At 43.9% G+C, this 16,150-nt stretch overlaps 1 protein-coding gene across 1 annotated transcript; it reads left to right on the forward strand.

Annotated features, from left to right (window-relative positions):
* Positions 1 to 13,171: 13,171 nt before the first annotated feature.
* On the forward strand, positions 13,172 to 14,412 carry LOC101358177 (histone H4). The gene has a single exon (XM_023739038.1). It carries the CDS (start codon positions 13,194 to 13,196, stop codon positions 13,503 to 13,505), a length of 312 nt encoding a protein of 103 aa, XP_023594806.1. The 5' UTR covers positions 13,172 to 13,193; the 3' UTR covers positions 13,506 to 14,412.
* The last annotated feature ends 1,738 nt before the right edge of the window (positions 14,413 to 16,150 follow it).

Genomic DNA, 16,150 nt, shown 5'->3' on the forward strand with positions numbered 1-16,150 from the left:
CTAGGAAAAAATTTTGGCTACAACAAATCCGACAAAGTTCTAATCTCTAAAATCTACAGGAAAATCCAACACCTCTTCATCAAAAATACAAATAATCCAATTAAAAAATGGACAAAGGACATGAACAGACACTTAACCAAGAAGACATTCAAGTGGCTAACAGACACATGAGGAAATGCTCGCGATCACTAGCTATTAGAGAATGCAAACCAAAACCACAATGAGATACCATCTCACCCCGGCATTACTAGCACGAATCAAAAAAACAGAAAATAACAAATTTTGGAGAAGCTGCAGGGAGATTGGAACCCTTACGCACTGCTGGTGGGAATGCAAAATGGTACAACCATTTGAGAAAACAATATGATGCTTCCTTAGAAAGCTAGAAATAGAAATACCATATGATCCGGCAATCCCACTCCTAGGAATATATCCTAGAGAAATAAGAGTTGTCACACCAATAGATGTATGCATACCTATGTTCACTGCAACATTGTTCACAATACCAAAAAGATGGAAACAACCTAGATGTTCATCAACAGATGAATGGATAAAAAACTATGGTACATACACACAATGGAGTACTATGTAATGATAAAGAACAACGATGACTCTGCGAAGCATCTCACAATATGGATGAATCTGGAAGGCATTATGTTGAGTGAAATAAGTCAGTCACAAAGGGACAAATATTCTATGAGACCACTACTATAAAAATTCATGAAAAGGTTTACACATAGAAACAATCTTTGATGGTTACGAGAAAGGGGAGAGGTGGGGATGGAAAAACACTAAATAGACAACAGATAAATGGTAACTTTGGTGAAGGGTAAGATAGTACACACTACTGGGGAAGCCAGCACAATTTGTACAAGGTAAGGTTATGGAAGCTCCATAGACACTTTCAAACTCCCTGAGGGACTGAATTGCTGGACTGAGGGCTGTGGGGACCATGGTCTTGGGGAACATCTAGCTCAATTGGCATAACACAGTTTATAAAGAAAATGTTCTACATTCTACCTTGGTGAGTAGCGTCTGGGGTCTTAAAAGCTTGTGAGCAGCTCTCTAAGATACTCCACTGGTCTCACCCCTTCGGGAACAGGGAGAATGAAGAAAACTAAAGATACAAGGGAAAGATTAGTCCAAAGTACTAATGGATCACAACTACCACGGCCTCCACCAGACTGAGTCCAGTACAACTAGATGGTGCCTGGCTACCACCACTGACTGCTCTGACAGGGATCACAATAGAGGGTCCGGGACAGGGCTGGAGAAAAATGTAGAACAAAATTCTAACTCACAAAAAAAAGACCAGACTTACCAGCCCGACAGAGACTAGAGAAACCCCAAGAGTATGGCCCCCAGACACACTTTTAGCCAAGTAATGAAGTCACTCCTGAGGTTCACCCATCATCCAAAGATTAGACAGGCCCATAAAACAAAACGAGAATAAAGGGGCACATCATCCCATGGCCAAGGACTAGAAGGCAGGAGGGGATAGGAGAGCTGGAAATAGGGAACCCAAGCTCGAGAAGGGAGAGCGTTGACATGTCATGCGGTTGTTAACCAATGTCGTAAAACAATATGTGTACTAACTGTTTAATAAGAAGCTAATTTGTTCTGTAAACCTCCACCTAAAATGCAATAAAAACAAATTAATTTAAAAAAATAAAAAGATTATATCGTTTAGTGATTGATGTCAAAGAGGCTGCAGATCATAGGCATTTATGAAGGAGAAACTCTTTAAAACTGTCATCAGGAAGTTGTTGACATATGCAATAAGGCATTGTCTGACATCAGTCTTTCATTTCTACTTCCAGAAAGACAGTTTCCCCATGAAACCGTCAGCTTAATCTTTTTTTAAACAGAACTTCAATTATGCCATGACTCTGTTCAAATATCTGCACGAAGAGCACCTGGTTGTGAGTATCCCTTAATTTTAGAGGCAGAAAGAATCTCAGGAATTATCTGGTTCAAATATATTTTATAACTGAGGATACCATGGCCCTGAGAGTGAGACCAGGACTTCGCCAATGTCATATTTGATGCTATAAAGTCTGAAGTCCTCCTGTTAGTCAGCCCCTTCTTGCTTTTCTATAGATTCCTTTACTTCACTATATTGAGCATATACAGTAAAACCTATGATAGCTGGAAACTGCGTAAGGCAGAAACCTGTCAGAGAAGGGAAAGTCGAATATTTCCCACTAAAATCAGAAACAGAAAAGCGATTAAGATGGCACCCTGTCAAAGGTGGACAATTTGCAAGACCCGGGAAAAAAAAGCCAGTCCCATTGAGTTCCAGCTCTCACAGTTTTCACTGTACTTTGTTCAAGTGAATCCCTTCCCTGTCCAATACTCCTCCAGCCAAGATTTTCACATTTCATCTTGTTCCTCACTGCCTGGAACACCCTCCCTCTCCATGCCCAACTCCAAATCCCACCCACTGCCAGCTTTCAGATAAGCACCACCACCCAGCTGGTGAATCCAAAATCTGCAGGTCAGGCTGCTGGCTCACGTTCCAAGAACCGGAGGTCAGAGAATGACAAGATGGATCCAGGATCCAGAGAGAGTGAACTTTGCCGGAACATCCATAAATATTGGATGCAGGACACACCCCCACGGAAACTCCCCTTCCAACTAATTGGTTGCTCACATTGGATCACAAAATGGAGGATGATTACATAGTATCTGCCAAACCTCTGAGAATCATGGCCTAGCCAAGCTGACACATAACCTTAGCCATCACAGTCCACCCCTCATCAACTTGGCACCTGTACCCATATCCTTATTAAACCATACATAATCTCTAAATAAAGATAATTAAAGAGTCTTACTTTTTCCTGATATGATAAAACTAACACATGTACAACCAAAAACGCACTAGCCCCATTTATTTCTTATATTTTATAATAAGTAATGGAATAAGGAAGGGAAGGAAACAAGGATATTTGCTATATATATAAGTGTGTGTGGACACAAATACACGTATAACAAAACAAGGAAGATATACTCATAACAATCACAGTCCTTGTCTCTGCAACTGGTCAAGTGGCCGTAACTGGTATTTAGAACTACCTTCTTCCACCACTCATTCTGTATTCCCTTTGCCCTCAGCAAGCACCTCAGCTGGTCATGGTTCTTTGCCTGGTGGGGTGAACCAAACCTTCGTTCTTGAAGAGTCTGGGCCATTAGTAGTCATGTTGGAATTGGGTTTCTGTAGCTTTCCCTTGACTTTAATCACAGGGTATGATAGTACTAAGAGACGTCCTCAGGGATCTCCTGTATTCCAGACATTCTCTTTTTTACTTCCATTATATAATATCAATCTGATTTCCCATTGGTAATCAGGATCAATCACACCAGCCAATACAGTAACTCCCTTCTTTGCCTGTTGATCCAGAGGCATGAGGAGCCCAAAGTGGCCGGGTGGCATTCTTAACTTCCAGTTCAATGGAATCAGTGATGTGTCTCCAGGTGGGAGCATTCTTCCCTTTGGAACTAAGACCTCTGATGTGATGGATTACATTGATTGTTTTTCTAATGTTGACCATCCTTGCATGCCTGGTATGCATCCTACTTGGCTCAAATGGTTAAGCATTCACCCACTAGCCACAAGGTTAGCTGTTCAGACTCACCCAGATGTGCTTTGAGAGACAGGCCTGGTGATCTGTTTGCAAAAGGTCACAGCTTTGAAAATCCTATGGAGAAATTCCACTCTGCACACATGGGATCTCCAAGAATCAGAATCAACTCCCTGGCAACTAACAACAACAACAACATAGTCTCAACTCTAACAAGTAACTTTTTTAACCTCTTTTCAGACTTCTCCAGCATCACAACCTCTGACACAGTCTTCCTTCACACAAGCACACAACCAGGGCTCAGTGATACTTAGGTTCCATGGACTTTGAATACAGAAAAATCTAATCCTGTCCCTGCAACCTCATGCATAATTTAAATTTAAATCACTGAACTGTAAGTGGAATAAAGGCAAACAAAAATGTTCATTTCTCTTATGATGGCTCCTTTGATATTTTTACTGAAATATCAAACTCTATTTAGAAATTTAAAAAGCAGTTAATTTGGCATGCCTACTTTACTCCTGTCCTACCTTTACGCAGTTTTCAAGTGGTTAATCCAGCACTTCACTCTGCACATGTTCTGATGGACATCCACTCACAACCAAGGTGTGAAGCAGAGAAAGACATCACCTGAAGTGAGAATGGTGCATAAAAACAGTAAGTCTCATTTGTATGTAATTTGGGAAAGTGCAAAGCATTTTCCTCATGTCATTTCAGTAAATCTCAATGTGCCCCCTCCCTGCCATGAGGTGAATTTGACTGCCTCCCTTATTCACAGAGAGTGGCTGAGGGCCCAAGAGATGGGTATCTTAGATTGGGTCCTCCAGAGGAGCAAAACCAGTGAAGTATATTTATATACATACATACATACATACATACATACATATATATATATACACATAAACAAACCAAACCTGTTGCCTTTGAGTTGATTCCTACCTGTAGCACCCCTATAGGACAGAGTAGAACTGCTCCCCATAGCATTTCCAAGGAGTGGCTGGTGGGTTCAAACTGCCAACCTTTTGATTAGCAGCCATAGCTCTTAACCACTCCACCACCAGGGCTCCATATATATAGAGAGAGAGGTTTATTTCAAGGAAATGGCTCACACAATTGTGGAGGCTAGCAAGTCCCAAATCTATGGGTGAGGCATCACGCTAGAGGCTTCTTCTGACTCATGTGGTTGTAGGGGCTGACGAACTCAAAATCTGCAGGTCAGATGGCAGGCTGCTGGCTCACATTCCAAGAACTGAAAGTCAGAGGATGATCAGATGGATCCAGGATCGATAGGAGCTTTACCAGAACATCCATATATGTTGAATGCAGGCCACACCCCCAAGGAAACTCCCCTTTCAAATGATTGGCTGCTCACAACAGATCACAAAATGGAGGATAATTACATAATATCTGCCAAACCACTGAGAATCAAGGCCCAGCCAAGTTGACACATAACCTTAACCATCACAGTCCACCCCTTGTCAACTTGGCACCTGTACACATATCCTTATTAAACCATACATAATCTCTAAATAAAGATAATTATAAAGTCTTACTTGCGTCTAACATGATACAACTAACATGCATACAACCAAAAGTGCACTAGACCCCTTTACATCTTATATTTTATAATAAGTAATGGAATAAGGGAGGGAAGAAAACAAAGATATTTGCTATATATAGATATAAACAAATATATTAGATGTATATATTTATATATAGATATAAACAAAGATATTTGCTATATGTAATACAGTAACTCCCTTCTTTGCCTATTGATTCAGAGGCATGCGGAGCCCAAAGTGGCCAGGTGGCCTTCTTAGCTTCAGGTTCAATGGAATCAGTGATGTGTCTCCAGGTGGGAGCACTCCTCACTTTGGAACTAAGACCGCTCTACCTGCAGAGCATAGGGTTGCGGGGACAGGAGGCAAAAATTTTGCGAGTGGGTCACTAGGGTTAACAGTGAGTGGTGCCACTCCCGTTTTGGCCCGTTGATTCCTGGACCCATGAATCCTGGCTATGGGAGAAACAGAAAGACATAAACCCTGAATGTGAAAAATTAAGGACCCAGGCCCTTTTTCCGACCCTCTCCCACCGCTGTGCCCAGGAATGCCCATCCTGGAAGGGCCCATGGTGACATCTCTACCAGGAGGCGGCAGACCTGAGAGCACAATCTAAGTAGAGTCTGCAGGGGTTATGGGGATCAGCGTGCTGCCTCGAAGAGGGGGTCGTGGAGAGGACAGGCAGCTGTGAGGGGCTAGGGCAGAGTCTGCAGCCAGACAGCCTAGGTTCCCTTCACCCCCTCCACTGACCATCTGGACCTAACGGGAGGAGGGTGTGGGGACAGGGAGGCAGCGTGCACACTGGGTTCAGCGCCTTCGCCCCCTCTCCCGCTGCGGGGCCTGCGCGGGGGTTGGGGGTCCTGCCTAAGCACCAGCACCCTTCCTCACGCCCCTCCCCCCGAGCTGTTGCACCTTTGTGGTTTCCCTTCCAGATGCCCTCTGCTGATAAAGAAGAACAATCTTGGCCAGTGAAGGGCCCCGCGCTTCCTGGAATTCAGCAGCGACAGAGGTCTACAGCTTCCGTGCTCTGTGCTGATAATATGATACTATACATAGAAAGTCCAAAAGACTCCATGAGAAAACTACTGGAACTAATGCAAAGATTCAGCAGAGTAGAAGGATACAAGATAAACGTACAAAAATCAGTTGGATTCCTATACACCGATAAAGAGAACAATGAAAAGGAAATCAGGAAATCAGTACGGGTAAAAAGAGAAATACAACTCAGTCCTCTGTCCTCCAGGCATTTATAGTGCTGGAGAGACTGCCCGATTCTGGGCCTGCAGTGGTGTGCTTTGTAGGGGCAGAGAGAGGAGTGCTTGAAGGGCAGAGAGATGGGAATGGCCAAAGCTGGGAAATTGGAGGGGAAGGAGAATTTCTGGATGGAGCAGGTGGAGAGAGAAACAGAGGCTGCAGATTGCTGCAGGGGGCCCTCCAGGCCTGGGAGCCAGGCCCAAGCTTCAGAGCCCAGTTGATGGGTTGCTCTCTGCTAGGCTCTTGAACACTTCCATGAATCCACAGGGGCAGTTGGATCAAATTTCACGAAGGCGAGTGACCCCTCTCACCCACCCTACCCCCAGCAGCCTTTCTGTCTTGGGGGTTTTGGCTGCTCCTCTCACTGGTCACCATTACGACAATACCAGCTATTATGACCCCAGAAAGCAAAAGAGGGGTGATAGCTTGGAGGCACCCACAAGAGAAGCCAGGGGAAGGGGGCAGCCTGAGCCCCCCACTTCAGTGTTCCTTCAGGGGAGAGACAAGTCAGTCATGTATGCCTTCCTCATGATGGACCAGGGACCATTCTAAGCCTTCCCGTATATTCTGTCCTAGGTCACAGAGGGCTTGAGTGTTCAGGGGAGCTAGGGATGCTGAGGCGATGTGGATGAACTTCACTGTGTGACGGGCCAGTCCTGAGAATAACTCTGCAGGTGTCCTCTGTGTTTCTATCTCTGTGCATGGACACTCTGAACATGTACAAATACAGGGAGTATTACACACACCCCTTGGGTCTTTCCGCCCGTGTTTCCATGATTCCTTGAGTATATATATTTGGATGTGTGTGTGTGCGCACGCATATGTGCAGTTGGCTTTCTCCTGCTTTGTTCAACGTAGCAATAACTTCCAAGAAGTGTATTCTTTGGCTTGTACAGATTTGCATCAACTGACAGAGCACAGGCAATAAGCCACTCCTTCCCCTTGCCCACATAAATAAATCCCCTATCTTTATCCTCCCCTTGGATTCCACCTACAAGATGGGTGAAGAGATAGGTTCTCAGATGGGAAGGATTGGAAAAATATGGGTACATTCTTATGCAAGAAAGAATACTCCTGCCCACAATGCCCACAGCACTCCTGTTGAAAAACAAGATCTATCCCTCGGAAAGCTCAGTGCTCTGCTGCCGACACCACGCGAGCATTTGCATGTCTGGGCTGTGGGCTGGTTTGTTTCTGGTAGCTCCCTTAATGACACACCCATTATTTGCTGCCTCAAGAGTGGGTAGAGTTTGGTTTTGGTAGGAGAGAAGATGAGATGAACAAAGCTGTGAAAAAACACAGATATAGGGATAAATGGGTGCAGGCTGAGAAGGGCAAAGAGGCAGAATTAGCCTGTGATGTGGAGGAGAGAAGTGGATTCGGTGTGTAAGGCAGGGCATGGTTCCTGTGTGCAGCACCACCTAAACGGTGCCCCACGGACAACTACTCCAAGAGGTGCTGGGATGTGTTCCACAAAAAAAAAAAAAAAAAAAAAAAAGTTCCAAGGTCAAATCACTAAGGTTTTAAAACATTGCCTCCAACACCTTTAGGAGGCACAGAGTATTAAAGGCTCTGAGAAGTCCTGCAATAAAGAAACCAGTTAGCCCTTCTTAGACCCAGAGTTTCTAAAATGTACTTGACTACAGAGTCCTTTCTTCATGTAACGCCTAGTGAACTTTTTCTGAAACTAGTTTTCCAGGAATTCTGCCATGGGAGACATGGCTTTAGCCAATAGGGAGACCTTTTAACTTCTTGAACAGGGAAATGAAGAATGGTACTTGACAGATACGAGGTAGAGCTACTAAAAAGCTAGTGCAGTCTTCCAGGAACAAGTCAACAAAGAGTCAGCCTTGAGTGGAGACAATGATAGAAAAGAAAAAGACAATGCCAAGAAGCAGATGCTAGTGACAGCATCAAGAAGAGCCTTGAAGTAAGCATGAATCGAGCTTATCCCGTGGAAAGCAGGCGATGCTGGTACAGAGTGGAGAAGGATAGGTCAGCAAGATAGATGCCCTGAGACCATTCCTTTACCAGTTTTCTTGACCATGGTCAAAATATTGTTGTATCTAATATAGACATACAACCCATTTTGTGTTCTATTTTTGAGCTTATTGGGAAAACCCGTGAACTCTGTCTTATGAATTGCTATGACCATAACATTTAGTCCCAATCCTTTACAACTTCTTTATTATACTGAGAAACCAAGTGCCTTGATCCAAGCAGGGTAAACTAGGGACAGAATAAATAACAAATTTTTAGTTATGTGAGGTTATTTAGAAGGCATTTTTGTTATTTTCAACGTGATAATCAATTGCTTAAAACTTTAATCAAAGCAGTCAAAATAAGCACACGTTTTCAGTGATTTCCCATTGTGGCAGAACTCACACATGGCAAGATTTTTATTTAAAATAAAGCTTTTATTGAAGTATAACCTACATTCAGAAAAGTGCAGAAATCATAAGTGTAGAGCTCTCTCCCTTGTTCACCACATCAAATAAATAACTATAACCCATCTGTTTTATTTCCAATGTATGCAGGCAACTATAAATACTAAATGCAACCTTTATATATTAGTATAGACATGTGTCTTAGTTATCTAGTGCTGCTATAACAGAAATACCACAAGTGGATGGCTTTAACAAACAGAAATTTATTCCCTCACAGTTTAGGAGGCTAGAAGTCCAAATTCAGGGTGCTAACTCCAGGCGAAGTCTTCCTCACTCAGTAGGCTCTGGGGAAAGGTTCTTGTCATCAATCTTCCCCTGGGTCTAGGAGCTTCTCAGTGCAGGGAACCTGGGTCCAAAGGATGTGCTCCACTCCTGGCTTTTTCTTTCTTAGTGGTATGAGGTCCCCATGTCTCTCTGCTCACTTCTCTCTTTTATATCTCAAAAGAGATTGACTCAAAATACAACTTAATCCTGTAGACTGAGTCCTGCCTCATTAGTCTAATTGCCTCTAATCCTGCCTCACTAACATCATAGAGGTGAGGATTTACAACACATAGGATAATCATATCAGATCACAAAATGGTAGAGGACCACACAATACTGGGAATCATGGCCTGGCCAAATTGACACACATTTTGGGGGGATACAATTCAATCCATAACAATGTGTATATAAGTATAATGTTTAATTATATAATTAATATAACAGAAATTTTAAGTTCATATTCTCTTCCCCATGCTTGTGATCACTATCAAGTCCTCATCTTCTCTCTCCTGTTCTTTTGCAGTTGTCTCCTGGCTGACCTCCCTGTCCCCAGACATAATCCCCTCAGAGTTTTGCCACCTAGAACACAGTTCTAATCCTGTCACCTTCTGCCTTGACATGGTTCACCGGTACCCCTGCTGACCACCGACAGAATTAAAGTTCCTCCACATGGTCCTGAGAACATTCCCTGTAGTCGGGACACAGCTCCACCGCCACTCTTTTCTTCACAGTTCACTGTCATTGTCGTTGTTAGTTGCTGGAGGCTCCGACTCATTATGACCTTATGTATAACAGAGCGAAACACTGCCTGGTCCTGCACCATCTTCATGATCATTGGTATGTTTGAGTCCATTGTTGCAGCTACTGTGTCAATCCATCTCACTGAAGATTTCCCTCATTTTCGCTGACCGTCTATTTTACCAAACATGATGCCCTTTTCTAGTGATTGGGCAATCCTGATGACATGTCCAAACAAAGTAAGCAAGAAGAAGTCACACCATCCTCACTTCTAAGGAGCATTATGACTGTATTTCTTCTAAAACTGATTTTTTTTCATTCTGGCAGTCCACAGTATATTCAATATTTTTTGCCAACACTAGAATTCGAATGCATCGATTCTTCTGTCTTCCTTTTTCATTGTCCAGCTTCCGCAGGGGCTCTTAACTCAGTGGGTCCATGAACTTGTAGGAGAAAAAAGTAAAGTTTTCATCTTCACTAACCTGTAGTAGAAATTTGGCATTTCTTCCATTTGGATTGTAAGCCACAAACTACAATAGGATTAGCACCAACAGAAACCACAGAAATTTTCATATGTGTTTTAAAATACAGTTCTTGCAGATACCTAGAAATATCTTTCACACACATCATTAATTCAAATCACGATGAGAATTTCGCCTGGGTACCCTGCACGTGGTATTGTTCGTTGCACTCAAGTGAATTCCGACTCATAGCGATCCCATGTGTGCAGAGCAGAACTCCTTCATAGGGTTTCAAGGTTGTGACCTTTCCGAAGCTGATTGCCAGGCTCGTCTTCCAAGGAGCCTCTGGGTGGGTTCGAAACGCCAGCCTTGCAGCTAGTAGTCGAGCACTTAGCCGTTTCAGCAACTCAGGGACTCCCACTGCACGTGATTGCAGTCTTCGCGTCTGGTGCTGCTCGTGTGATGTAGCTGGCCAAGCCCTGGCAGTGCTGTGTCGACCAAGTGGTAGAGTCATGTGTTCTCAATTTAAAGGCATGTCGTAGCTTTCCAATGCTGGCGACAATGTTCTCTGTCAATTTTTTTGAAAAAAGAATTTTGTGAATACTTGGAAACACTTAGAACTCTTTGCAAAATCATTTCTTTCTTGATGGCATCAAAATTATCCCATAGATCTGCAATTTTTTTCCTTCTGACTGAGTACTGATGATGTCGATGTAGTCAAAGATGAACGCCTGGATCTCAGAATGGAAAACTTATCATAGTTGGTGTCATGGATTGAATTGTGTCCCCCAAAAATATGTGTTAACTTGGTTAGGCCATGACTCTCAGCATTGTGTGGTTGTCCTCCATTTTGTGATTGTAATTTTATGTTAAAGAGGATTAGGGTGGGATTGTAACACCCTTACTCAGGTCACATCCCTGATCCAGTGTAAAGGGGGTTTCCCTGGGGTGTGGCCTGCACCACATTTTATCTCTCAAGAGATAAAAATGGAAGGGAAGCGAGCAAAGAGGGAGGACCTCATAACATCAAAAAAGCAGTGCCAGGAGTAGAGTACATCCTTTGGACCTGGGGTCCCTTCCCAGAGAAGCGCCTAGTCTGGGGGAAAATTGATGAGAAGGCCGACACAGAGAGAAAGCCTTTCCCTGGAGCTGATGCCCTGAATTTGGACTTTTAGCCCACTTTATTGTGAAGAAATAAATTTCTCTTTGTTAAATACTTGTGGTATTTCTGTTATAGCAGCACTAGATGACTAAGACAGTTGGAATCTAACATTTGTTAACCATCAGATCAAAAAATCAAAATTGATGGATATCCAACATGACATGAGCATTGCCTTATCAAAGATGACCACACAGCTTAATGTTCTCATTCAAGGTAAGCAGCAATAGTTTTCACATTATCTCTTTAAAAATAAACATTTTAAGTTGCCTATATTTTAAATGCATCATCCAGTTAATTAATGAATTAATAAAAAGCACATGTTACTATATTGTAAAATCTTCAAAAATATATTACTAGTGAAGATGTATTTCAATATAATTGGTTCCTTTTGAAATTTATATATTTTACAGATATTTATATGAGATCTTAAATCTCATATATTTAAGATGCCTGAAGCATCTTAAATACATTTTTTGAAAAGGGGTCTATTGACTGAAAAAAAAAATAATGAAGTCTAGGGTAAAAACATCACAAAATTCAGTAAAGCTAAAAGAAAAGTTTTATTCAGCATATATTCAAAAAGGCAAGGTAGGAAACAGACAAGCATGCTGTCACAGCCATGTCTGCCCGAGTCTGAGGTGGTTACAGAATCATCATTATATATTAACATTGCAAATGTGCAAAACTATTGAAACCTTCACCTTTTCACAGATTGGCTAGAAACTGTTAAGTCACCGTGATTTCTAGATTTTGAATAGTGTTTCTTAACAATCGTTAGTACAGGTTTCAGTAATGACAGTCAGGAGGGTCTTCACTGGTCCAACAAATCTTACTGTTCACTAAAGGCTAATAAAAAAAGCTAAGAGTGGAAGGTATACGGGTCATTTGCGCTATTTTATTAGTTTATGTGAAAGGTTCCCTAAAAGATGTTTTCCAAGATTGTCCTAGCTATTGTCTTTATTCCTCAGAGCCCAGTTGATGTGTCCTTGTGAGTCCAGCTCCAGCTACGCCACATTCTAGGACAGGGAATAGTGACTCTAATACTATCTCCTAAATCAGTGAGTGAGAAGACTACGCTATGCCTACCCGGCAGGTTATAACCCTGCACACGCAGTGCCCCTCCAAACCGCTCCACCTCCATTCACCTGCTTCCTTTTAGAATGAGGACTCTTCCAACTTTACTCTCTCAAGGTAGGCTTGGACCTTAAACTGGACCCCTCCTTCCGTGCTCCAGTGACATCCTGCGCACACCTCTGCTGTTGCACTTAAGACAATATATTCTAGTGATGGCTTTGCTTCCCCCTTCCTGGGACCGGGAGCATTTGTTAAAGAACGCGGGATCTGTTGATTGTTTGCCTGATCCTCCCTGGCTTTAGAAAGTTATTCGTTAATAAAAGATGATGGCCGACAAAAATAAGAGTATTATTTCATCTTAAAATTAAAATGTGACGTTAAATTTGAGCACAAACTATGTTGATTTTCATTTTTTATAGTCCATATAGTTTTCCAGTGCACGTTTATTATTTTTCTAAATCTGGATGTAAAGTGTAACTCTAAAAGCAAAGAATACGCTGTAGTACACTTTTTCTCCAGAGAGGGCGTCCAATTTAAGGCGCCAACAAATATCGGACCTAGCATTGATGGTTTTCAATTCGGTCCGATAGCTGCTTATAAAGGCTAAACGAGCGCCCCTCCCTTTGGTTTGTTTCGTTAGTTAGTCCGTGAGAATGTCTGGTCGTGGGAAGGGTGGTAAAGGTTTGGGGAAAGGTGGTGCCAAGCGCCACAGAAAGGTGCTGAGGGATAACATCCAGGGCATCACAAAGCCGGCTATCCGTCGCCTGGCGCGCCGCGGCGGCGTTAAGCGCATTTCTGGTCTCATTTACGAGGAGACGCGCGGCGTCCTCAAGGTGTTTTTGGAGAACGTGATTCGGGACGCCGTGACTTACACGGAGCACGCCAAGCGCAAGACGGTGACGGCCATGGACGTAGTCTACGCCCTAAAGCGCCAGGGCCGTACGCTCTACGGCTTCGGCGGCTGAGCCGGCCAGCTGCCCGGTCCACGGAGCAGTCGCTTAAAAAGGCCCTTTTCAGGGCCACTCTCTGGTCACGAAGGAGCTGTAATGCTTCCAGGGGAGGAGGCGCCCCCAATATGGAAGTTTCCATGTATTCGTTTGCTGTTCGTGTTGCAAAACCAACCGTGATTTGTTTTAATGCTTGGTAGATTTTGTTTATCCACTGACTGTTAGTTGATTTCGGCCTGGTGAGCTGGCTTCGGCTTACAAAAAGTGTTTTTTTACAGTAAAATGTTTTAATATCTTTTTGTTCTTATTTTTCATCTAAACATTTTATCCGACTCGAGTTTTTTCGTAAACGATCCGCAGTTCTCGCCTGCCTTCAGCCGGCCGCTCGGTTCTTTTTGTGTGTTGAGCTATTGACCAGATTGAGGTGTCGCTGCTGCAGATAATCATACCGAAACGGGCTTGCATTGGTGAACCAGATTTTGGATTAACCAATTAAATTCTGGTTTCTATAACCACAGTAAACCACGAAAGCGGGAAATGAGGTTTCAGATTTTATTTCAACAACCAAAATGGCAGCCGTTTAACTGCGGACGCGGAAGCCGGGAGAAAGCCGTGTTGGCCGCAGCAGCGCGGAGCCGGTGGTGCGGTCCCTGATGGCGGGCGGTGGGATCCCGGGTTCGGCAGCCCGGCTTCTCGCAACGACGAGGAACCCAAAAAGCTGCTGCGCGTCGTGACCCAGGAGGCGGAGAGCCGCCACCGCTGTCCAGGGCAAGTAAAGCCCATGAGTTTATCTAAACCGAGTCTGAGGAGCAAAAATCAAACCCAAAGGCTCTGTTTAGAGCTAGCTTACCATTTCAAATAAGTTTTACACAAAAAAGTCTCTTGCCCTTAGGAGTATGTTGAAAGGGGGAAACTATACATATATATATATATATACGGAGCCCTGGTGGCACAGTGATTGAGCATTCAGCTAGTAACTGAAAGCTCAGCAGGTCGAATCCACCAGCCGCTCCTTGAAATCCTCCGGGCGCGGTTCTGCTCTCTCGGGTCGCTGTGAGTCGGAATGGAGTCGGCAACGGGTTTGGTTTTGGTTTATAAGCGTATATATAGCACTGAGACCCAACCACCTGAAAGTCACTAATGAGAAACGTGTTGCAATGTAAATCACAATCGAGAGGATGTGGGGGTGGGGTCGCGAGGGTGCAAGGCAGGCGAAGTCTAGCTATAGTGGAATAAGCACAAAGCACTTATTTTCTGTGAAAATGAAAAAAAAAAAGATGAGCAAATTAGTTCGGTCTCGACACCATCTTTCATTTCAATAACCGCAAGTCTTGCTTCGAGTCAGGGAAGCCAAATCACCTGGATTGGCGGAGGAATTATAAATGCGCGAGTAAGAAAAAGTCACAATTTATTGGGATATTTGTGCGCGATATACAGACCCAAAAGAGACCTTAACTCCAGAAGTGTAGTGAAGGAGACATAGGCTGGGTTATCCTTGACTTCAGAGGTTCGAAAAGAGCATCTTTTTTTAGGCCACAGCAGCAGAGGTTTTGCAAAACAGGAAAACGTTTGACCAGTGACCCCAGGTTTGTGTTCACTGGTCCTTGCAAGCAAAGGATGAGGTTTCTCCAACAGCTAGCAAGCAGAAGGGGAGGTAAAACCGGCCACAGAACGTCTGAAATCGGGCTCTCAGCTGTATCTACTCTTAAGAGCCCTTGTGGTCAGTGGTTAAGGGCTAGGCTGCTAACAGAAAGGTTAGCAGTTGGAACCCACCAGCTGCTGGGCGTGAGCAAGATGTGGCAGTCTGCTTTTGTAAAGATCAGGGCCGTGGAAACCTTATGCGGCAGTTCTACTCTGTCCTATAGGGGGGTTATGAGTCTCCACGTTAGCGGGTACCCACCCACAGTCAGGTATAGGAGGGAAAGGGCAATTCAGGGGACATTTCCCTTTGCTGAGATATCTTTGCAAAGTCTCTGGCCTGAGAATCTCTGCTGTTTCCCTGTACAAAGGCCCACCCTTAAGAGCACGCCATCCTGGGTCAGGTGGTGGTGTGTATGGATGGCTGTGTGTTCTAAGCGTTTGAAATATGCTTGGAGACACTGCCAAGTGAGAAAGCAGAAAGAGCAACACAGGGAAAACTGATGCACAGCACCTATAAGAAAAATCAAGTGAGTTGTACAGATTCTTCTTTGCCAGCAGGAATGAGGGTGATCCAGAGCGTTCATGTCACCAGAGGTGCCCTGGATGGTGGGATTCGATTGGGTTAATATTACGTAGGAAGCAAGTACTTGGAAATAGGCCTGTGCTGTTCTTTATTCCTGAGACCCTCTTCCCTTCCCCCTCCCTTTATCAACACACAGTTCTCTTATTCTTCACTAAAATCTCCCCTGATATTTCTAGAAACGAGCCAGCTGCCTTTTTCTGAACCGTGGAAGCTCCACGCTCCACCTGATATCGCACAATGGCAGGTAAATGGCTTTTAAACTCTGCCCGCTGCTGAGCAAAGCCGACTTTCATCCCTCCCCCGTTACACTAAGATTGGATGAGGATTTATGCTTCCGCAGCTCCCACTCAGAGTGAGTGCAGAGCACAGAGCAGGGACACCTGCAGTGGGTGGGGCTGAGCCTGGTGGGAAGCCTGAGTGCCCAGGGACCTTCCTTGTC

This window comes from Trichechus manatus, unplaced genomic scaffold, assembly GCF_000243295.1.
Source record: "Trichechus manatus latirostris isolate Lorelei unplaced genomic scaffold, TriManLat1.0 scaffold00128, whole genome shotgun sequence".
NCBI classification, from domain to species: Eukaryota; Metazoa; Chordata; class Mammalia; order Sirenia; family Trichechidae; genus Trichechus; species Trichechus manatus.